This window comes from Rhinopithecus bieti, unplaced genomic scaffold (genome assembly GCF_001698545.2).
Source record: "Rhinopithecus bieti isolate Rb0 unplaced genomic scaffold, ASM169854v2 scaffold_761, whole genome shotgun sequence".
Classification (NCBI taxonomy): Eukaryota; Metazoa; Chordata; class Mammalia; order Primates; family Cercopithecidae; genus Rhinopithecus; species Rhinopithecus bieti.
Window position 1 is genome coordinate 401340 of NW_016803176.1, and position 23898 is coordinate 425237.

Genomic DNA, 23898 nt, shown 5'->3' on the forward strand with positions numbered 1-23898 from the left:
AACGATAGCCAACTCTTTTAGGCCAGGTTTTTTGGGAATTACCACAGTCATTGTACTATTTCACCTTCATTTATTTTTTTCTCATCTAAGCCAATAAAATACTGTCATCTGAGAAAAGATATAATTTATGTTTATGTCCGTTGGTGATCTCTTTTGTGATTAATACAATGGCCACATAATGAAAAGGGTTTTAGCATAAGAACATTGTTTATAGTATTTATATAAAGCAATGCAGGTCATACAACCATATTTATTAAAAGTTATAAGTTAATTAGGGAGATTGAACTTTTAAAGCACAGTATCTGAGTACCTTACTCCTGTGCTTAGAAACTTTGAGGAGTTCATGCTTATCCATTGGGCATTCAAAGCACCCATGATTTTCCCACCAATGTCTACCCTCATCACCCACTTTTATTGTTGTTTCTAAAGCGCTGTACAAACTATTTCCTAGATGGGCTTCATGTATTTCTACCTTTTCCTTTTTCCTCATTCTGTTTCCTTTTACAAGAAATTATTCTGTTCTAATTTTCTACTATTTTTCATTTCTTTCTGTGAAAGCTATTTACATAATCCTACTCAAAATTCTACACATGGTCCATGTGAAAATTTTACTCCTGTAATTAGGATTTCCTGATTTTTCAAGTTGATTTGGCTCTCCTCCCTAATATTTTATTTTTACTTCTCTTGTAGCCTTACTAGGCCAAAGTAATGTATTAAGTTTTTTCTTGTGTGATGTTTCTGTAACATGTTGTGCTTTCCTTGAATAAGAGATGGAGTGCCTTGTATATATAAGTATTATGTAGATCAAATACACAGGCATTGGAATTCACATATAAATCAGATATAGCTGCTGACTTAAAGGTGCTAAAAACTAGAATTGGAGAAAAAGTTTCACAAATAATCATAATGCAATAAGATTAATAATATAGAGAGCAGGGGTTACCAACCTTGGCTGCACACTGGAATCACCGTCAGAGTTTTAAAACCTTTTGTTTATAACAGGATATCACCCCAGAAAAATTAAGTCAAAGCCTTTGATACTTGGGCCCAGGGATTGGTACATTTTAAAAGCCTCCCAGGTGAGCCTAATGTGTAGCCAGGGTTGAGAACTACTGATATAGCTATGAGCGAATAGTGCTATCTGAAGACAGATGAAAGGTTTGGAGAATAAAACCAGAAATACCTACACAAATGATTTGAACTTGAAAAACTATATAGAGCTCCAATTGATATATGTCAAGAGGAAAGGAAATCTAAGTAAAAGAATATTTATTGAGATATAAAGTATTACCACTCACTGGAAATTTTTGTTTGGAGAATCCCAAACTCATTAGAGAGTTGCAAAATGGAACCGAATGTGAGGGTAAAGCTATAAGAATTTTGATCTTGGACAATCTGGGCTTGAGTAACATTCAGACACACACAATTGAACATATCATAGAGGATTTCATATAGAAAACTTGATATCTTTCTAAGATAACCAAAATTCTAATTATACATTTTTAAATAGACCCAAATCAGGATGTTTGTGACTTATGTATTCTCTTGTAACATCAAACACTTACTTGTACCTAGTGTCAGTTGATTTATTTCAACACCATATGAAAGTTTGTGGATTTCTCCCTCAAAATATGAATCAAGTTTTTACTTTTAGTATTGTTTAACAGAAAGGAAAATTTATTCCTACAACATATATTTTGCTTTCTTTAAACTTTTTTTTTTTTTTTTTTTTTTTGAGATGGAGTGTTATTCTATCGCCTAGGCTGGAGTGCATTAGTGCCATCTCCATTCACTGCAACCTCCACCTCCTGGGTTTAAGTGATTCTCCTGTGTCAGCCTCCCAAGTAGCTGGGATTACAGATGCACACCACCATGCCCAACTAATTTTTATATTTGTTTGCAGAGATAGGGTTTCAACATCTTGCTCAATCTGGTCTTGAACTCCTGGGTTCAGGGGATCTGCACGCCTTGGCCTTGCAAAGTTTTGGGATTACAGGCATGAGCCACCACATTCAGATTTTCTTCCCTTCCCCTTCCCCTTCCCCTTCCCCTTCCCCTTCCCCTTCCCCTTCTCTTCCCTGAGTTTTGCTCTTGTTGCCCAGGCAGGAGTACAATGGCAAGATCTCGGCTCACTGCAACCTATGCCTCCTGGGTTCAAGAGATTCTCCTGTCCCTGGCCTCCCAAGTAGCTGGGACTACAGGCACACACCACCACACCCTGGCTAATTTTGTATTTTTAGTAGAGACAGGGTGTCACCAGGCTGGTCTCGAACTCCTGACCTCAGGCAATCCACCTGCCTCGATGTCAGGAACATCAGATTCAGACGGAACCTTCACTAAGTAGGATCATGACCTAAAAGCCTCAACTCTTTCATTAACACAAAAAAGTAATTAAAACCAAGACTCTTTGTTAAAAAAAAAAAAAAAAAAAAAAAAGCCCATGAAGGACATGTTAGCTTCTTCTTGAGAATTTTAATTTGTTACTATCTATGTATTCATTTGGAACTACAGAACTAATACCCTGCAAGTGGTCCTAATTTAAATGCCTGTCTTGAGTAATTGCCCTGGTTACACACCCACCTTCCCCGAATATGCTCCAGATGCTCTTAATGAACATTTGCTTCCCCCAGATTTCAATCAGAAAAGAAAAAAATCACTTCAAAAGTATTAAGAAAATAACCTAAAATTTTACTGATAAGAATGTGGCAGGCTCTACTTGATCTTGCAACAACTACAGCCCGTGCTGGAATTTGGGACTTTTTTTTTTTTTTTTTTTAGATGAAGTCTCACTCTGTCACCCAGGCTGGAGTGCAGGGGTGCGATCTCAGCTCACTGCAACCTCCGCTTCCCGGGTTCAAGGGATTCTTCTGCCTCAACCTCCTGAGTAACTGGGACTACAGGTGTATGCTACCATGCCTGGCTATTTTTTTTTTTTTTTTTGTATTTTTAGTAGAGATGGGGTTTTACCATATTGGCCAGGATGATCTGGAACTCCTGACCTCGTGATCCACCCACCTTGGCCTCCCTTGACCTCCCAAAGTGCTGGGATTACAGGTGTGAGTCACTGTGCCCAGTCTGGGGACCTTTTTTAAAGAAAAGTAAAGCAAGGTCTTAGTCTATTCCTGCTGCTAACAAAATATCTTAACTAGGTAATTTATAAACAACTGAAACTTATGGCCCTCAGTTCTATAGACTAGGAAGTCCAAAATCAAGGCACCAGCAGATTGAGTGTCTGATAAGAGCCCATCCCTCATAGATGGCACCTTCTAGCTGTGCCCTCACCTGGTAGAAGGGCAAGGCAACTCTCAGGGGCCTCCCATTACAAGGACAGATTCCTCATGACCTCATCACCTCTCAAAGGCTCCACTTGCTAATATTATCACCTTCATCATTAGGTTTCAACATATGAATGTTGGGGAATACAAACATTCAGACCACAACAAACAACAACATAAAGAGTTAAAGCAGCCGGATCTCCTATAAGATCAATGGTTACACTGTCACAGGGCAAAAACTCTGGGACTGAAAAGTTTTCTTACTACTGTAAGGAGGAATGAGGGTAGATATTTTCTTATTCTCTATTATAAATAGGAGGCTTTTTACATAAAAAGGGGAAAATCATATCAGGGAAATAACCTGTCCATAACCTATAACATAGTAGGCATCCAATAAACCAGGAATGGGAGAACTGGATGCAAAACCTTATACTGTTACCTTTGAAATGTGTTTTTCTGATAGAACTATTAACCACTACTTAATTTGGGAGATGCAAAACATAAATTCACATTTCTATGCCTTCTCCAGTAACAAATGAGCAGACTAATCAGTAGTTACAAAAATATTTGTTTTAATCACCTTCACTTTCATTCTTAAGAATAAAAAATTTTATTTCTTTTAATGAAAGAGAGTGATTTGAAAGCATTCAGTGAAAGCAATGTGATCGTGTTATTTGATTGGGGATGATAATTCTTTTTTTCCCTACTTTGATTTTTTTTTCTCTTTGATCCCTAGATTCCACTTAGACCTTTGACTTGTCAGTCATTGACAGTGCAATTTAGTCTGAGATCTTAACTATGCTTTGTATTTTGTATGAACTCACAAGTCATACTATATATATTTTAAGTAGAAATACTTTGATCCTTTATTGATATATATTTTAATAAATAATTTCACTGATAACTTTCCAGTTTTGTAAAGAAATATGCTTACTGGAAAACAGAAAAATCAAAAGAAAGAGATTAAAAGCATACTTGTAATATTCTTCCTTAACAACAATTACTGGTAGCATACTGGGTGCTCTCATCCAGTCTTTTTTAACACATATAATTTACATCATTTTTTTCTATTAAAAATTCAAAACTGCAAAACTGTTTAAAATGACTAATTTTTAAGTTATATACATAGTATAGGCCAGGGGTGATGGCTCATGCCTGTAATCCCAGGACTTTGGGAGGCCGAGGTCAGTGGTTTGCTTGAGCTCAGGAGTTTGAGACCAGCCTGAGCAACATGACAAAACTCTTGTCTCTACAAAAAAGTGCAAAAATTAGTCAGACTTGGTAGTATGTGCCTTTAGTCCCAGCTGCTTGGGAGGCTAAAGCGGAAGGATCACTTGAGCCTGCAAGGTGGAGGTGGAAGTGAACCAAGATCACCCCACTGAACTCCAGCCTCTGGGTGACAGACAGAGGCCCTGTCTCAAAAAAAATAAAATAAAATAAAATAAAGTGTGGGTGTGTATATATATGGTATGCAAATGTATATACATTTATGTAGATAAATACATATATATACACACACAGACACACACATACACATAATATGAATATAATACTCTTCATTTATAAAACAACTTAAAACTTTGTGTTTCTTTGGAAGTCATGCCCAATACTCCAAGTTTAAAAACATCAGCCTCATAGGCTATAGCTAAAATTTAGCTAAAATTTATCTCCCATTCACTTTCAAATATACTTTACTTTTTTCTTTTCAGTAAGAACATTTTCTGTCACAAAGTTTTCTTTTAAAATTATGATAAAATACATGGGCACTCTGGAAATAAGAATAATTTAAATAAAAGCCCCTGTCAGTTCCTTTTTTTTCTTTTGGACTGTGTTCAGTAGCTGACAATATATCATTTTGAAGGAAACTGTAATTAAAGTTTTTCTTTTGATTATAATTTGATTCCTTGGGAGTACATTTTTTTTTTTTCCTTCTGTGAGTTAGTTCCTTGTTGGCTACTCTCAGCTCTTAACTCTGTTCATATTTTGACAAATACGGGATAGATCAGCCAAAACTGTCCACCAGGTTTCTCTTCATGTGGACTTCCCTATATACAACTCCTTGTGTATAACACCAAATCTTCATAGAGGGAGAGTAAAGTGCTTTTATTTAAGTAGTCATGCTGAGGCTTGAACATACTGTACGAAGTAAATAATGAGGCCTGCAAAGCTTTGAACTAAATGTGGTACAATGAATGGAAGGACTTTTGCTCAATTTCACATGATCCTGACTGAATTTGTAATAAGTGAATTTGTAATGCAGTTTTTCCTCCTCTTTTAGTTTCATTGTAGCTGTATACAAAATCAAAATTTGTTTATAGCCCACAAATTCAAAGAATAAAGAGGCTTGTACAGTTGAAAGCCTACCTGTTCCAGTCCACTTTTTAAAACAAACCAATCTGAGCAGTTTAATATATTTTGCAGCAAGATTTCTTCTTGGAATGTCAAATTATTTAAGTTTTAGCAGTGATTCTCTTAGTCCACAAACTCAAATCTTGAGAATATAATGTTCTTGAATTTTCTGTAACTCTGTTTAATTTTTCTGTCCCCCATTCTGGGACAAGCAGAAACTTTCATCTCAGACAATTCATAGACTCCACTCCCAGTGTAGATTTGAATTCTGATTCTCACATACTGTCTTTGTGACATTAGATAACCACACCTTTCTGTACCTTAGTTTCCTCATCTGTAAAGTGGAAATAATATTGCTTACCCCAGAGGGGTGTTCTTAAAATTTGATGAGTTTATATATACTAAGCATTTATAACTGTGCCTGGCACATGATGAGGTCTTAATCGATATTAGCTATTATTTATGTAAATATACATAAAGGATACATTTCCACAAAAATGCTTAGGCAGTTTCTTAATTTAGTGCATGGAAATCTTATTTTTTCTGTAAGCTGGGTAGGATTTTATTGATTTGATTTAATGTAATTATCTAACCAATACACTACTGATGGTCATTTAGATTGTTCCTAAGTTTGTGGTTAGAACCACCTGCACTTGCAAGGTATATCCTTATTCATATATCTTTGCAAATTTCTGAGTGTTTCTTCTAGATAAATTCCTACACTTAATATAACTACACTTAGTTAAGAGGACTTCTTTCTTAACTAAGAAACTAAGGCTTCTTAGTTAAGAGATAGTTAAATTTTAGAAATAATACCACCGAAAAGTTGTATTAATATTAATAATATGCCTAATTTCTCATTCAGTCTTGAGTACTGAGCTTTGGATATTATTCATGTGTGAAGTAGAGGTATGGCTAATGAGATGTGTAAATACATATAAATACATATATATGTATTTATATTTATATTTATGTTTATAAGCATCTAGCAGGTAGCTCCACTTTACTCATATCTCCCATACACCTCAAGATTGAGATATTGAATCATTTTGCATCCCTTTGGCTCTCAAACTTGCTTCCTTTGGGGGTTATGGTTCTTAATAAAAAGGTATGATCATCTACCCCACTGTTCAATGTAGCACCTGAAAATCCTTGACAACTTTTTCTCCCTTGCTTTCTCTTAAAATTAATTTACCTTCTTATATATCTGGAAGTTATTCATTTTAATAATAAAATATGGGTTAAGATAATCCTAGCCCATAGAACCACTGTCTTTTAAATATTCTACTATCAAACCTCTTAATTACTATCCTTCCTTCCAGACTGGCTCTCACCCAATCATTTATCTTTATCTTGGTTGGAATTATATTTCTTAAAGTCAAATATGTATTCTTGTGATTTCATAATTTTAAACATTTTTTAGCTGCCTCTTGCTTGCAGGAGAAAATCTAAGGTGCAATAATATATACATGTGATCTGGCCCTGGTTTCTTCTCCAGCTTCATCTCGCACCACGACACCATCATCTTTCCCTCCCCACTGCCCTCCATAGTGAATCAGAGAGAACTTTCTCACCACCACAGGTCTTAGCTTAAAATCATTTTTGCCTGGAAGCTTCTTCTGACTCCTTGTCTAAGCCAAGTCTGCTTTAAGCCTCCAGTGTACGAAACCCTTCTAGACTATGTGTGCTCTGAGAATATGAAATGGGTCTGTCCAGTTTACCACAGTCAGTATCCGCAGGGACTAACTTGATAAGTGTTTGATGAATGGACATATATATGGGGAAATGAATGAATAACGTCAAAGGGTTGCCTGCCGTAAGAGCGAAGGGAAGAACCAGTGACTATGCCTGAAGAAGAGATCAGTGTGACAGAATTAGGTAGTGGGCATAGAGACTTTTTTTGGATTTAGGAAAAAGAAACAAAAAGGCACTTGTGGGAAATGTCTTACAGGTTTTGATAACAAAACCTATACATATATTTGGCAGGTATAACATCAGTGTTTCCCTGTACCTCACTGGCAAGGGAAAATATGCTTTTATGTCTTCTGAAAGAAGGGAGACAATTTATTTAAAAAATGGCTAACTTAAAAACCTGATTCAGTATCAGTAATGCAGTAGTGACTTTAACACTTCCAAGTTGTGGCATTCTTCCAATAACCTGTCCAAAAGCTTGTGAGGCAAAGAATGATCTGATGTTTAGGCAAGAGGCACTGTGTATAGTGTGACAGTTCAGAATTTTAAAAAGTTAATTATTTTTTTTTAAAGAAAATGACTTCAATTGTAAATGACAAAATGTATTTGCTAAACTATCCCCACATTTTTAATGATATGAAATTTGGTGAAGGGGGCAGTCTGAAAATGACAAAATACATAACCAGTCGTATTGTGGGATTTCAGAAAGCCACTGAACCTCTCACTCTTGGGTTTCCTTGTCTTCCCTATGGTTGTGGCTACATGTGTATACCTGGAGATATGTCAGAAAAAAATAATCAAGAAGATTAGGGTTTAAAAGCAAAAATGTTAAGTCTAATATGAAAATTACAGGAAAAAATACATTTTTTCCTGTTTACTTTTTAAACTAAATATATAAAGATAATATGATTTGAAGATTTATTTTCTATAAATCAGAAGTTACATTTCTCCTTTGCTGTAAACTGAAACAACATTTTAAACCATGACACACTATGTTATCTCCGCAGTATTCACTAAATCCAAGGAGGAACTTTTGAACTTGTTAAAAGCCAAGTGGTTTCCAGAATAGTTTTAAAGCTCTCTGTTGTTCTAGATATTTAACAGTCATCATTGCAAAGGCAGCATACAGCAGAACATAAGTCATCTACAAATAAATTGCCAGTCATCTACAAATAAAATATACTATATTTTTCAGAGCTTTGAAAGTTAACTGTAGAACATCTCTTTTTTTTTTTTTTTTCTACAAGATTACAAACTTTTAAAATGTACATATGGAATTTATGTCATGGAAAAATCAAACAATTGGCTGTGTTACATGAGATAAATACTGTTATTGGAAAATCGTTGTTAGAGAAGACTTTACCTGAATTATTTCAATGTCCTCTTCCTTGTGATGAGGCTTACGTTAATAATTGATTATTGTGGTAACCCCATCAGAGAAGGAAGATGGATTGGCTTATAGTGTCAGCAGAGGTGGAGAGAAGATAAATTACAGAGGTATTTAGGGGCAACTGGGGGTTGTGTGTGTGTTAGGAGTAGAGGTAAGAACCCAGAGGTATCAAGGAAGACTCCCACATACATCTGGGGAATGATAGTGCCATTCACTGCACCTTGGCTTATAAACTCCAGCAACACAGAGCAGCTGCTAGACCAGCAACACAGAGCAGCTGCTAGAGTGTAGCTGAATGTGAAAGGATGTTAGGCTGGGCAGGGAGCAGGGACCAAATCTTAAACAATTATTTGCTATGTCAGCTCCTGGCAGTTCACCCTGTAGGTTACAGATACTGCAATTGGTAGGTTTTCAGCTGAAGACTGGCATGATCATGGTATTTGGAGTGACAGTGTAGAGAGAACAGAAGAATTGCAAACAATTAGACTATTACAATAGTGGCATGAGGGAAAACAGGTACCTGGGGAGTTGAAGATTTTAAGGAAGTATCTAACAGAATTTAAATCCAGTTGGATGTTGGCTTGAGGGAGACAGGGCAGGATTGAAGCACTCTTAGGTTTCTGGTTTCTATAACTGGGCAAATGCCAAGACAGCTGAGAAAGGGGATACAGGAAATAAGATATTTCCATTGCTTAATTAATAAGGTCAGTTGTTTATATTCCATTAAAGAGACATTTTGAAAAATAAGAAAATAATCTTGTTGAGTCTGTGCTTTTTTTCACATTAAGAATTTTTTTTTTTTTTTTTTTTGAGACGGAGTCTCTGTCTGTTGCTCAGGCTGGAGTGCAGTGGCCTGATCTCATCTCACTGGAAGCTCTGCCTCCCAGGTTCACGCCATTCTCCTGCCTCAGCCTCCCGAGTAGCTGAGACCACAGGCGCCCACCACCACGCCCGGCTAATTTTTTGTAATTTTTGTACAGATGCGGTTTCACCGTGTTAACCAGGATGGTCTTGATCTCCTGACCTCGTGATCCACCTGCCTCAGCCTCCCAAAGTGCTGGGATTACTGGCGTGAGTCACCATGCCCAGCCAATAATCTTTTAAATCATAGAACTTATGGAGGATCCCAGAAAGCCTGAATTCTCCTACTTATTTTATTGATGAAAATACCAACGACCAAAGATTCAGTCACCAATATAGCTAATAACAGAACCAAAGCTAGAAAATTAGACTTCTGTCCTTACAAGTTTTTCTTCCATACTCATTTACCCTCAAGCAGTCAAAAGATGATCAACACAAACATCCTCTTCATAAGTGTGCAATGTTAACTTAGGAAGGGATTTTGCTGTCCACCAGAGAGAAATAAAATGTAGTTGGTCTACTCAATTCCTTATGGGTCTTTAAGAGAATATACTTTTTAAAATAAATTATTTGTACTATTAAAAATCATGTGAATTGATGTGGTGATTTGCACTCAGAGTCAATTACTATGTTAATCTGCCTAAAATTGTTCTGCCTAGTAGTCAGTAAAAATAGTTTTAAAGCTCTAGCCTTATCAGTTTTCTATCTACAGCCCTTTCAAATACCCCTTAGGAATACCACTTTTTTTAGGAATATGGCCACAATAAAATAAAAGGAGTAAATTTTCAGAGATGTTCATAGATTACCATTCATAAGAGTAAAATAGTATAAGCATTTTGAATTAATGAATGAATAAGCAAACTATTCTGCATCACTAAAGCTGAATATTATGTAGTCATTTCAATTATTCTGTGGATTATGAGGTATGTAGAGCTGTATGTAAAAAATGTGCCTGAAAGAAAATATGACGTGTATAGAAGACATCAATCTAATCATATCAGTGAATGTGTTGGAAAGGTAAGTTTACTTAGAATGCCACAGATAAATACAGTTATATTTATTTTTGAATATTTGTTTTATCTTTCCTCCTTTTTTTAGTTGTAAAATAAGAGAAATGTTTTCATAAAATCTTTTTGCAACTTCTACTTCCAGCAAATATGGAAACTAGGTAACAAAAAGATTCTGCAATTTCGGAAAACGTAGAACAGTTGGACGCAATATGCCATCCTTTTCCTTTCCTCTCAGGAACGTAAGGAACTTTAGTGCAGAGTGGTTAGTAAGCAAGCCCTGAAACTGCAGCTGTCCTCAGGATATTCATAGACACCAAGCATCTAGAGCCTTAGGTTGCAAGCTCTTGTGGGAAAAAGACTCAGACAAAATAGTATTTCCCTTTTTCTTCTTTCTCACTACCCGCCCTGCATGTAGCATTTAGTGGGCTGGCATCATTACACATGATCCACTGATTACCTTGTTAACTGAGTACCTCTGTCTTTTTGCTTTTCTTAATTCATTGACTGAGTAGTAGTTATTAAATATTTGTTGAAAATAATTTACTGTGAGACAATTCTGAAATTCTTCAGTCTGTGTTATAAAATAGAATCATACATCTCTAATGAACTTTGTTTTAATTAGGTGATAACTTCTTAGTTTTAGTTTATTTTAATATTTATAAGTGATACTTATTAAAGATGTTTTCCATATTAGTTATAGCATTTTAATTTTTCCAGATTTAAAATTGGTTGATACTGTGTTCAAAAGATAGTAAAACATAATTAGGAGTTCAAACTGTGTAACAGTAAAGACCCAGGTTTGAACCTGGTTTTAACATCTATGCTAGTTTGTGTGATCCAGGTCAAGTTACTTAACTTACTCAAGCTTCAGTTTCTACATCTTGGATTAATATTTGTTCCTTAGAGGATTGTTGTCAAAATTAAATAATATAATCCGTGAAAAAGTAACATTTAACATAATGCTAGGCCCATAGTGTATATGTACCCAATGATTATTATCTATTAACATGATAGAGGAGGAGATTTAAATTATTAGCATAAATTATGCAGTATAAAATATTGGCTTTATTGGGGATTCGCTTAAAGTATTGTCTGATTTAACATGAAAAAAATAAAATGGCTTATATATGTACCTTCTGTTTTTTTTTTTTTGTATTATCTCAGAATCATAATTGTTAGTCTATAATGTCTTATGCTGGAAAGATTTGGTTTTCTAAAAGAAATTTATTGTAGTATAGTTTTCTAGAATAAAAATGAACTTTTGGAAGTATATAATTTGAAGATTTTTAATAAATTTACAGGGTTGTGCAGTCATCACCACAATCCCATTTTAGGACATTTTCGTCACCCCAAAAAGGTCTCTCATGCCTGTTTGCAGTCAAAGGAACATTTATATTTGTAGAGTACTGGGGAATGATTTTTACTCCTGGATCTTTCTTATCCTATACTTGATTAAGTATATTAGGGCATAAGGTCTAGGATGAAGCTGAGAAGGTTTTGAGGTTGGAAGGAATCAGGAGACCAGGTTTGGGTATTATCCTCATAACACCCTGGCAGAGGGACAACATGAAAATACCAGAAGCCATACTAGGCAGAAATAGAACTGACTAGATCTTGGAAGGTGGCAAAGGAAATCAAGGCAAGTGAACTCATGGACAAGTGGGAATAGGCCAGGAAAGGAAATAAAGCACATTGGACTTTGCTTATTTAAAGGTCATATAATGGTACCTGGAAATTTTGCATTAAAGCAAGAATAGGGCTAAGTAAAGGATGTGCATAAAAAAGAGGTTTCAGTGGTTTAGAAAGTGCAAGTAAGAACTTGCAAACTGAAAAGTGGAATAGTAGAAACCACTGTGATCTGAGCCAATAAACACATTTTCTCAGAGGGGGAATTTTGAGCAGAAACGAATGCTAATTTTTTTTTCCTGCTTAATTAGCATCATTTGTCACAGAGCTAATAAATGACAGAATCAACTTTTGATCAGAACACTCTTTGATTCTAAAATTTTCTTGAAACCATGATTTCTTTTTTTTTTCTTTCTTTTCTTTTCTTTTCTTTTTTTTTTGAGATGGAGTTTTGCTCTGTTGCCCACACTGGAGTGCAGTGGGGCCATCTTGGCTCACTGCAACCTCCGCCTCCCGGGTTCAAGCAATTCTCCTACCTCAGCCTCCTGAGTAGCTAAGACTACAGGTGCATGCTGCCATGCCTGGCTAATTTTTTATATTTTAGTAGAGACAGAGTTTCACTATGTTTCCCAGGCTGACCTCAAACTCCTGAGCTCAGGCAAGCTGCCCGCCTTGGCCTCCTGAAGTGCAGGGATTATAGGTGTGAGCCACTGCGCCCGTCTCAAAACCATGATTTTTTTAGAACAGGAGTAAAGATAAATATTAATTTAAGTACAGATCATATAGCTCATTTAATTATATAAGTGAAATCCATAGGAGGTAAAATACTGTTTTGTTTCTGTTTTTGTTTCTAATTCTTTTCTCCAAACCCCACTTCCAGTAGAAAATGGAAAGGGTGCATTGGGGAAAGCAGAGAGGCACAAAGCCTGTTATTAAACCATGTGAGACCAGAAGGGTATATTTAAGTGCACTAAGGTGTAAATTTTCTTTTGTGATCCACATTATTTTCTTCTCAGTCAGAACTGAGAGCATATATATCCCTTCCTCCGGATTCAAGAGACCACTTTTTTTTTTTTTTTTTTGTTTTTTACAAGGTGTGTTTGAGCTAGAAAAAGATAAGTGGAAATAGTTCTAGATGTTCTAGATTTTTTTTCCCTCTGGACATTTAATTCTGCCACAGGAGAAGAGACACACCACTCTAAGTCATTTTTCCCTAAACTCATCAATCCCAATCCCCTTCTGTTCATGCCCCACCTTCCCTGTCTTTTCTTTCTTGTTTTCCTCCTTGCCTGTTAATCATGTCTCATCTATCTTTTTTAATGACTCCGCTGTGCAAAGTAGTAGCTTGGTTGAGCAAACAGATTAAGGAGTGGAGGTAGCAATGGAGTGGGAAGTGAAAGGATGGATAAGTAACAGGGCAAGTCCCACAATGTGCACTTGTGGTCAAGGAGTTAAGGAAAATAAATTATATTTCTCTTCTTGTCTGCCTCCTGCCTTCTTCAAACCCTAAGCATAAGTCAAGGACTTCAATATCTTAAGAGTATTGTTTATCTTGCAATAGATAAGTTTAAGTACAGAGGTGTGGAGACCAATTTGTGAACTATTACACTAATCCTAGTGGCAGGAATGATGGGGTGGTTGCAATGAATGTGGAAATAAGTAGCTGGATTCTGGATATATTTTGAAGGAAAAGGCAAGACTTTCTGAAAATTTGGATGAAAGATAAGAGCCAAAGAATGACAGACAATATTAAATGGACCTGCCATAATCTAAGATGGGAAAGAGTGCAAAGGAGCCGGGTGTTGAAAGCGGGCAGCAGATCTCGGGATCCGTTTGGGACATGTTAAGCTGGATCTGTAAATAGGAGAGCTTTTGTTTTCATTGGAGTTCGGGGTGAAAGTCTAGGCTAGAGATGGAGATTTGGAAAGCATTAGTGCAACATGTGTATTTGAACCATGAGATTACTTAGGAGGGAAATATAGATAAAAGAGTTCCAAGAACTGAGTCTTGGAGCAAGCCAACAAGTGTATAGGAAAATAAGGAAGACCAGAAAAAAGGGACTGGCACAAATATACACTCAGGAATATGTAAGTCCTTGTTTTAATTGTACTTTGGTTAGCAATTAGAGCTTATGAATGTGAATGTTACTTCATTATGTGCTTTATATTATTTTTACAACTCCAAAATATGACATGGATAGTAACAACATACACACACACAAACGTGAGGATGGGGATGTGGGTGTGCATTCTAATGAAAATAATATTAAATATATTAAATTACCTTATTTAAATGAATATATTAAAGTATATAGTACACTTTAATTCACTCTCTCATCTATAGAAAAAATGTGAAACTAATTTCAATTTTCATTATCTGTGATTTGCAGTACTATTTGTATTCTATAAAATATTTCGTCCAAGTAAATATTTTGTCTTTCTTCCAGAGTCATCTGATTGATTGTTGACTCAAGTGTTTGGATCCAGTTTAAATTTCGTACTACTATAAAATAGAGTTTAGCTATATTCTTTTTATCTAGATAATTAAATTATACTTATTACTTCCCATTTAAGAAGCTATAACTGTTAAAATATATGACATGTTTAAAGAGTAAGGCACTGAATAGGTAGATAAAATTTATGTATACTTAAAATTATTTTGTGAGTGGTGATTTTTTTTTCCGTACCATACTATTTCATCCTTTCATCCTGGACACCAGCATTGGCTTTTATTGTGGAAGATGAATCTTTCAGCCTCACTAGGTGAGGTGTTCATCATTAAAAAGACTTCAACCGATGCCTGCTACATAACTCTGCTCCAAAGAAGACTGAATTAGGAGAAAGAGGCAGAAGTTAGGATTATGTCCTATTGTGGTGATTGGAGAATGTATTGGGGAGACGAAAGGGAATATATTGGGAGGGAAAAGATGAAATGATGATGAAAAAGGTTAGGAGAGCAAACACTGGTAATGAGGAGGGAACCAAAGCAACGTGTGTGAATAAGATGGGGTGTAAAAGTAGCCTTGTAAAAGGTGCTAAGAAAATTTGAATCCCTTAAGAGGGAACTTTTATCAGAGTACTTGTGTAGCATGATCAAGGGTTTACAGGGGATCTCAGTTGAAACAGTGACAGGGTATCTCTAAAGATGCTCCATCCCTACATCTGTATCTCCGGAGGTGCTTGTCACAAATGCTATGCCCTACTAAAGCAGAATCTCTTGATGTTGCCAAGGAATCTGCATTTTTTCAGGAAACATTGAGGCCTGTCCTCATCCCCAAGGGAATCTCATTTTGACTGCTAAAATTTGAGCACCGTTCAACTAGGGCATAAGTAAAGAACATGTGCAGAATAAATATTAGAAATGTGTGAATTAGAGAAGAATGGAGTAGAGACTGTCAGGGAATTTGATAATGAAAGTAGTAATATTCAGGAAAACAGTAACAGTGAACTTCTGGGAAAGAATAATACTAAAGAAGGAAGGCAATAGTGATAGGAGTAAAATGGAATGGATAGAAGTGAGTGTATGAGAGACCAGAGAAGATACATTCAGAAAGCAGTCATGTGAAGAGAGAGATGGAAGACCCCACAAGGCCATGAGCATTCTAGCTTTCCAAAGGCTAAGCCATGGGGAGTCTGTAAATAGCCATAAGAGGAGACAGGAAGCAACCTCTGATGACAGAATAGCAGACCTGCAAAGAGGGATCACATAGCAGCGACCACATGGCTCTGTACTGGGTCTGTAAGTAGGTCCTGCTTTCTGCTCTCGGAACTGCTGGGTATCAAACATTGTTTAAATTCTGGTGACACGTCTGTATCTTTAGAGAATCATTTTCTTTGCAAAAATAATGTGGAGCTGTTTATTAAAGTCTATTATGGATTAAACTTTATATCCAACTTGAGTTCATGATTTCTTTTCGAAAGTCCTTAGTACACTCCTGCATGAGATCTGTCTTAACCACTCAAGAAGTCAGAAAGAGACACAAAGAATTGGCAAGGACTGCTGTTTCCTTTTCCCTCCTCACAATTGTTATTTTTCATTTACTTTAACTTGCATTAAGATATACATAATAGCAAATTAAGGTATGTTTTATTTGAAGCCCTCACTTCTGACATTTAAAAGTCTACAAGTAAAAAACTGAGAGCAAATATCTGTAAGGGTCATAAACTAGTAGTGCGTTTCTTTAGCCTTCATAAACCTTCATAAACCTTCATTGACTTATTGTTCAATCTTCTGAGTAGCCCAAGCCTCAAAGAGCATTTCTTTTAATCTTTTACTAAATAAGTAAATAAATCAGGAATATTCATTATGTGTGCAAAAAAAAAAAAAAAAAAAAAAAAAAACTGTTTCCTTAAAATATTCCTGGTAATTTTCCCGAAAATCACTAGTGTGAAGAGAAATAGAACAGAGAATGCTTCCTAGATGTCAGTTTTTCTTAGTGGTGTCTGAGGTTTCAAGGTGAGAAATAAAATTATGGAATTTAAATAATTGAGCTGGTAAAAATGTAGTAGACATATTCAGTAAATACTCAACATTGACTGCAAAGTGTTTTGAAAAAATGTCTTGACATTTGGGTATAATGGGATGTAAGCAAGTTTACACCAATCTTGTGAATGCACGAGTCATTACTTCCCTCTTCTTTGCTTCTGGCAGCTGTTTTGCTGTTTTGCAGCTTTCCTGCTGGAATGCCTTTTCCTAATGAAATGGATCAAAGATTCCTTCACTCTAAAATATCCCTACTCCCATAACGTGCTTGATTAGTTCCTAGATGATGATTATAAAAGTCAATAATTCTCAAGCCTGTAATCCCAGCACTTTGGGAGGCCAAGAGGGGAGGATTGCTCGAGGCTAGGCATTCAAGACCAGTCTGTGCAAACATAGTAAGACCGGTCTCTATGAAATTTTTTTTTTTTTTATTTAGTCAGATGTGGTGGCTTGTACCTGTAGTCCCAGATACTCAAGAGGCTGAGGCGGGAGGGTCACTGGAGACTGAGAGTTAGATGATGCAGTAGGCTCTGATTGCACCACTGTACTACAGCCTGGGTGACAGAGTGAGATCCTGTCTCTTAAAAAAAAAAAAGTCTAAAATTATTTAGTTAATAATCAGTTTTAGATTTCTTTGTATGTTAAATGGAAAACCATAAGAAGAAAAAGTATCATGATAAAATAACACCATGAAATAGCATTCTGCTATTAATGTCCTTTTTCTATCCAATATATTTGTCCATGTGCCCACTTGACATTCATTAATTTTCTCCTCATTTCTCAGCTATTAAAATTCACTTCCTCCACACCCATCACCTAGTAACATGGGGGGGAGGGGATGGAAGTAGTTATTGAATGCTATCTCTGTGCCAAGCACAATTTTAGGCACTTTATATGAATGACTTCTAATGTTACACACCTCATAGAATCGTTTGAATGATGATTACCAGTTTCCTGATGAGGAAGAAAGCTGCCTAAGGTCACCCAGCTAGTTAGTGACAAGCCAGGATTTAAGTTGAGATTGGCCTGAATATAAAAGCTTGCTTTTCCCACTGGCTTATGTGGCCTCAAGTTCATTAGAAATTGATAGTAATACTAATTTGTTTTGAATACTGTTACTTGACATGATTACATATGTGTCATGTCAAGTATTAGTATTAGTAATCATGTCAAATATTAGTATTAATCTTCCCAGTGTTTTAGCAAAGACAAGATTACCTAGTTTTAAAAGTATTTTGTCACCTTACATAAAATTGTTAGTGCGTTATTAAAAATCTCTGAGGACAGTTCTTATCTGATCAGTAGGAAAGAGTGATACTTGGAGTTCTGTTTATCATTTGCCATCTGGTATTAAGGGCTGAACATCCGTTATGCTGTTTGTGTAACTTATTTTTATCTTTGTTGTTGCAGTACCGGATACCAGTTTATTTACTATTCACCTGAAAACACAGCCAAAGCAAAAGAAGTGCTCAGCAACATCAATCAACTACAACCTCTTGTAGCAACCCATGCAGACCTACTGCTTAATTCTGCAAGCCAGCATTCTCCAGACAGCCTGAAGAATTCTTTAAAGATGCTTTCAGAAAAAGTAAGATCCAAATCATTGCTATAGTTGGGAAAATGAAATACTCAAATCCCCATCGGTCTGGCTTTCTGCATACATTGCCTTTCATAGCATCTGGAAATGTAAAATAGAGTAGGTTAAAAAGTAAGCTTCAAAGTATTGCCACAGGATCAAAATGAATTGGCCTCATTCTCTGTTCAAATCTTACTGAGCACTCTTTTTTTTTTCCTAGCAGGAAATGAAACCTGTTATTGGTTAGTATATATCTTCTCTTTTCCTTGGCATTTTTCATTTTCTTTGGTTTATGGTCTTATTAAGTGAATTAAATGAGATTTTGAAAATTACTTTATTTTCCTCTGGTGATCACCTAATTTTTATGCATATAAAGCTTTACATTTGAATAGGAATGACACTTCATTTGAAGGCAGAACTTTGATGTGGATTTACATCAGTCTGTATGGGGTCCTTCCTCTGCCTCGGTTTGCTCTCTACAACATTATTTACTGAGGAGAGATTCTAAAAATTTCCAAATGTGTTAGTTATTTGATCTAAGCCTTAGTTTTTCCAACGGTGACTTGTTCCTTTATCTGCAGAAAGGAGAGCTAGTCTGGCATGGGGTAGACACTCAATATCAACTTCCAGAGCTAACGAGGGCAGCTAGTTGTGTGATAGAAAGCTCAGATAGAAAAAGACAAGTGACAGTTGATTTCCAATGTACAATCAGTGTCCTGGAGTCCACTTCCAATGTGTGCATCCTTCACCTCTGCATTTTAAGGAGATCATGTAATTTTTTTTATGAGACACTTCTAGTAAATATGCCCTTGAAGAAACTGACAGAAGAAAATTCTCATAATTGTAGAATAAGACAAAAGCATAGTTTTTCACCTCTCTGAAGAACAAATTCATAGAAACCTGGATCTTATGTATGTCCATACTTTTTATTCAGGTATGTTAATTTATAATAATATCTTATACTTATTTAACATTTCAGTTTATACATTTTTACATGTTATTCTCATAGGAGAAAACATACCTATTTTCATGAAAAAAATAGTTAATATCTATTCAGAAAGTTCAAGTGAATTGTCTAATAAATTAAAAAGTGAAAAACCAAACTCAGAACTTCCAGTTCAAAATGCAGCGTTCCTTCCATGCCAGAACACATGCCTCCGTCATGAAAAGGGAGGAAAATATTGACCCAAATTTTGCAAGTTCTTACTCTGTGTCAAATAGGGCAATGGGCTTCACACTTTATGTCATTTATTTAATCATCAGAATTATGGAGAATGTATTATTTTCATTTAACACAGAAAATGCTAAAGCTCAGATAAATTTTAAAATGTGAAAAGTCATGCAGCTAGAGTCAAATACAGGATTCAAACAAAACTCGGGTTCAAACCTGGGTCTGGATGACTCCAGAATGGAAGTTCTTTCTAGTGTCCTCCATCTAATATATGGATTTTGACATTTCCTTATTTAAAAGTTTTTTAAAAAATTTTTCTTAGACAAATGCCTTAGTAACACCTAAGTATTCTAGATATTCAGTAAGTATGTTTTTTATGGCTAGGGAAAGAGAAAAAAGAGGAGGTTGTTGCATACAGTAAAATAATATAATCTCATTTTGGTTCATTTGTTTTTTTGGATTTACAGATGAGGTGAGGTTTTCCTGGGTTCACCTAAGCTGAAAATTTTAGCAAGTAGCACACCACTGCAGTGATTACAGAGCAGTATTTATATTCTTGTGCACTGGGCAGGGATTTGTCATTTCATACATCATTTACAACTTGCTGCAGTGATTTTGGTGGTGGGGGAGGTTAGGTTGGGCATTCTCTTCTCCTTGAATCCAGCATTGCTCCAACTTTTTCCCCTATGTTTTCTCTTTTCTACTGAGTAGACAAGTTTAGTCAACTAATAAATCTCTCAGTCCTTAAAACTAGGAGGATCTTTTTTTTTAAGTTAAGTTTGCAAGCCATGCATTCTTTTAAGAATTCATGCCTGGAATTTCAGAGAATTATCTAAGTTAAAAGTTTTGTATAGTCTATGAAAACTCTTAGTAGCTCATGGTTTAAAACAAAGTATGATCCATGAATTCAGGTATGAAAGAGAGATGGTTTTAGTGGTATTCTAAATTTAAATATAATTTAATATTAGCAGGATGTAAGCTTTAAAAGTTCTGTTTTTAAGTTTTGGGCTTGTTGTATACTATGGGTTATAAAATAAAACTGTTTACTTCATGGATAGTCCCTGGTTTCCTTTACTGATTCTAAACTGGTATGTTTGGAAAATAGGTACCTAGAGTTGTTTTCTTGGGGACTTATCCATATAGCATATTCAAGACAGTAAGGAGTTATCTATATTCATGCTTATCAGGGAAATGTAAAGGTTTCATAGCCTTTGAGCACCTGAACATGGAAGAGTTTACTGTTGTAGACTTGGGGCACCTGGGGAAGGCTAAGGGCAGCCCAGGGCAGTGAAGAAGGAGGTATTCTATTTTGTAATGAGATGGCGTCTCTCCTCGTAGGTAAGCCATTGCATCTGAAGACAATAGCCATTAAATCATTATCAATTAAACATATACTCATAGTCTGGGGGAAAAGGAAGTGGCAACGGAAAAATTCAACTTGCTGAGAGGTCATATTCCAGGAGTCTTTGAGTAGGCAATATGTGTAGATCCAAAGGTAATTTACATCATCTCTACTGCTACTGAGAACCAAGGCACATGGATAGGGCTCCCCAGCCAAAATTCCATCCATCTAAACACTGTTGGTAGAGACAAACACACACAATTTATAAACTAAAAATAATTCCTGAATTCATATTCTTTTCCAGTCACTGTGCTCAACACAAAAGGTAGAAAAATGGAATAAAACACAGGCCTGTTCTTCCCAGGAATTCCAAGACTCTTGATAGTAGTGGTTATGATGATGAAGTGACAGTAATAGCTAGCATTTATTGGTGGCTTAATAACTCTGAGATAGTCTTATAAGCTCTTCAATTTTCAGAGTTCCATGCGGTGGATAATATTATTTTAACATTTAGTCTTCCTAATTCTATGAAGTAAGTGTTGTGAGTAGCCTTATTTTACACAGTTGAGGAAACTGAGGCAGAGAAGTATTAAATTTACTCACAATCACACACCTTGTGTTTTTGGCTCCAGATTCTGTGAGCTTGACCAGTATGCTGTATCTTCAGATTGCTATATGGATGCTTGTACATAGGACTAAGGAAACAAATGTGGGGGCAGGGAAGGAGTACTACTAAAATTTCACAAAAATGAATACATTTAATGTTTCATGTTCTAATATGCACAAACTCAGTTAAATTGTATTATAATTTTAACATTCTTGGTATGCTTTCTTATGGATAACTGGGTTTGGTTATTGCATATTAGTTCATGAAAATATTAAAGAAATAGTATAATCTTATGGTGTAAGAATCTAACAAAAGGCAAACTGAGTTTATCTGAATAATTCCAACAAAAAAAAGGCAAAAGATAGACCAAAATTTTAACACACGGTATGAAAGGTTAATAATAGAGTGAGATAAACATGCCTTTCTTTTTTTCTCAGACTAAAAGTATGCAATTCTATGAAGGAAAACAAGGGATAAAATAAATTCTAACTAAAATAAATAATATTTTAAAGGCCTGAAGGTGGACAGTGTTTAGGTGTCTCTCGTAGCTCAGAAATCTGTGTGATATTAGCGTTCAAACACCCATCACTTTCTCTATTCCATTGAGATTGATAGACCTTTTTTAGAAAGTCATTATTATCCTGCTCATCAAAAAGCACTATTGAGCACTTAATTATGTGTGGTATTGTACTTGATGCTATATGACAAATACTACATAGATATGGCTCTTAATTTGTACAACCTAAGAATTTAAAAGAATGGGGGTGTTTTGCAATATTGCATTTGTTAAATAGTTAAATAATGGCCTTTATTGCAAATGTTAGAGGCTATACTCACAGCATATTTGAGAAATTCTCATAGCTTATAATGCCTACTATTCTTTCAACCTCAATATATTATGCCAAAACATTCTATTATATTCAAAGAAAAATAAAAACTATTGTATTCTGAAACATATACAATCAGGATTTTTTTCAAGAAATGTTGTTTTCTGTAACAGCAATGCCAGGCAGCTAGTGTGCTAAGAAGTTGAAGATACACGTAATAGAGAGAAGAACGTTATGCTGATTATTTAAGACTGAGAATAACTTTTTTATTGTTTATTCACTGTAACCACTCCTAGGTCTATCCCAGTCCCAAACTGTGGGAAAGAACTTAATGAGTAGAAATTTTGTTTGTTTTCTTAAGGTTGGTGAATGTATGTATTCGGAGTCTAAGAAAACTTGAGAATAAATAGTTTAGGTAAAAACGAAATTTCAGGATAGAACTTATGTTTCTGTTTTTCATAATTGCCTTTAAATGGTAATTATTTAATTGGTGAAATAAGTGATAGTGTGCAATAAACAAAATTTGTTATTAGAAAACTGTACGATAAAAACAAAGATAAGAATGTAAGATAATATTGACAATGAGACTACATATAAAATTTATGGAATCAGAATTTCTGCTGTTTATGATGGAGTAACATGGACCCTCCCACCTTAAACAACAAGAAAGTGGACAAAATGTAGACATAATGGTTTTTAAGCACTGGAAAATAGGTAACAAATTATGTGATTCTTATAGCTATCTAGATTTCTTCCTCGGGCAGTTTCTAGGCTGTAGCAAAAAGGAACCTAAACACTCTCTTCTCAAGGTGAAGAGACAGAGATTAGAGTTTGGGAGGCCAAGATTGCCAGAAATCACAAAGCAGAGTACTAGAGAGTAAGGAGCTTCACACAGAAGGAACCCTGGAGATCTGTAAATGAGTGCCTTTAACTCTTTATAAGTACCAATCTATGCATGCATGAGAACAAACTACCCATGTCCACAGAAATAAATATTAGGAATAAGCTTATAAAGCAATTCCTGGTGGTCACACAGGCCCGGTAATAGTTTATCTTTCCACCAGTAAAGTGATAAGACCTTTTAATATGCCGGGAATTGACTAAAGTCTTCAGAAGTATATGGCCCTAGTAGTGGGACTAAATTAGTCTTAGATTAGAGGTTGCTCTTAGTCTACCATAACAAGGTTTGAAAACAAGGCTTGAAAGGATTCCACTGATTCCGAGTAATTTTACTTTGCCATAGAAAATCCAACATTATTTAAAGGAATGTAATACAATCTGACAACCAAGAATGTAAAGTCAAAATGCCTGCCATCCAATAAGCACATACTAAGCATGCAATGAAGCAGGAAAATATGATCCATGACCAGAAGAAAAATCAAAGCCTATAAACAGAAATGACAAAAAAGGGGGAGAGGGAAGCATAAAGATATTGGCAGAAAACATGGTCAAATTTTTTCAACATTTAATGAAACTACAGACCCAAGAAGCTCAACATACTCCACACAGAATACATATAGAAAAATAAACTCAGGTACATCATAATCAAGTTACTGAAAAACAGTGATAGAACATTGTGAAAACAACCAAGAAATAAAAGAAAAAAGGGCACATGTTTCGCTGACATTCACCAACAAGAATGATAGCAGACTTCTTATTAGGCTTTATACAAGCCAGAAGAAAATAAAGT

At 35.5% G+C, this 23898-nt stretch overlaps 1 protein-coding gene across 4 annotated transcripts in view; it reads left to right on the plus strand.

Annotated features, from left to right (window-relative positions):
• INPP4B (inositol polyphosphate-4-phosphatase type II B) overlaps positions 1 to 23898 on the plus strand; it is a 551727-nt gene that overhangs the window by 389046 nt on the left and 138783 nt on the right. For all 4 annotated transcript variants that reach the window (XR_001884600.1, XM_017867638.1, XM_017867644.1 and 1 more), the window contains one exon: positions 18096 to 18273. Coding sequence is in view for 3 of the 4 variants with exons in the window: in XM_017867638.1 (XP_017723127.1) it covers positions 18096 to 18273 (178 nt within the window). In the remaining variant the exon portion in view is untranslated. The remainder of the gene's footprint in view (positions 1 to 18095; positions 18274 to 23898) is intronic.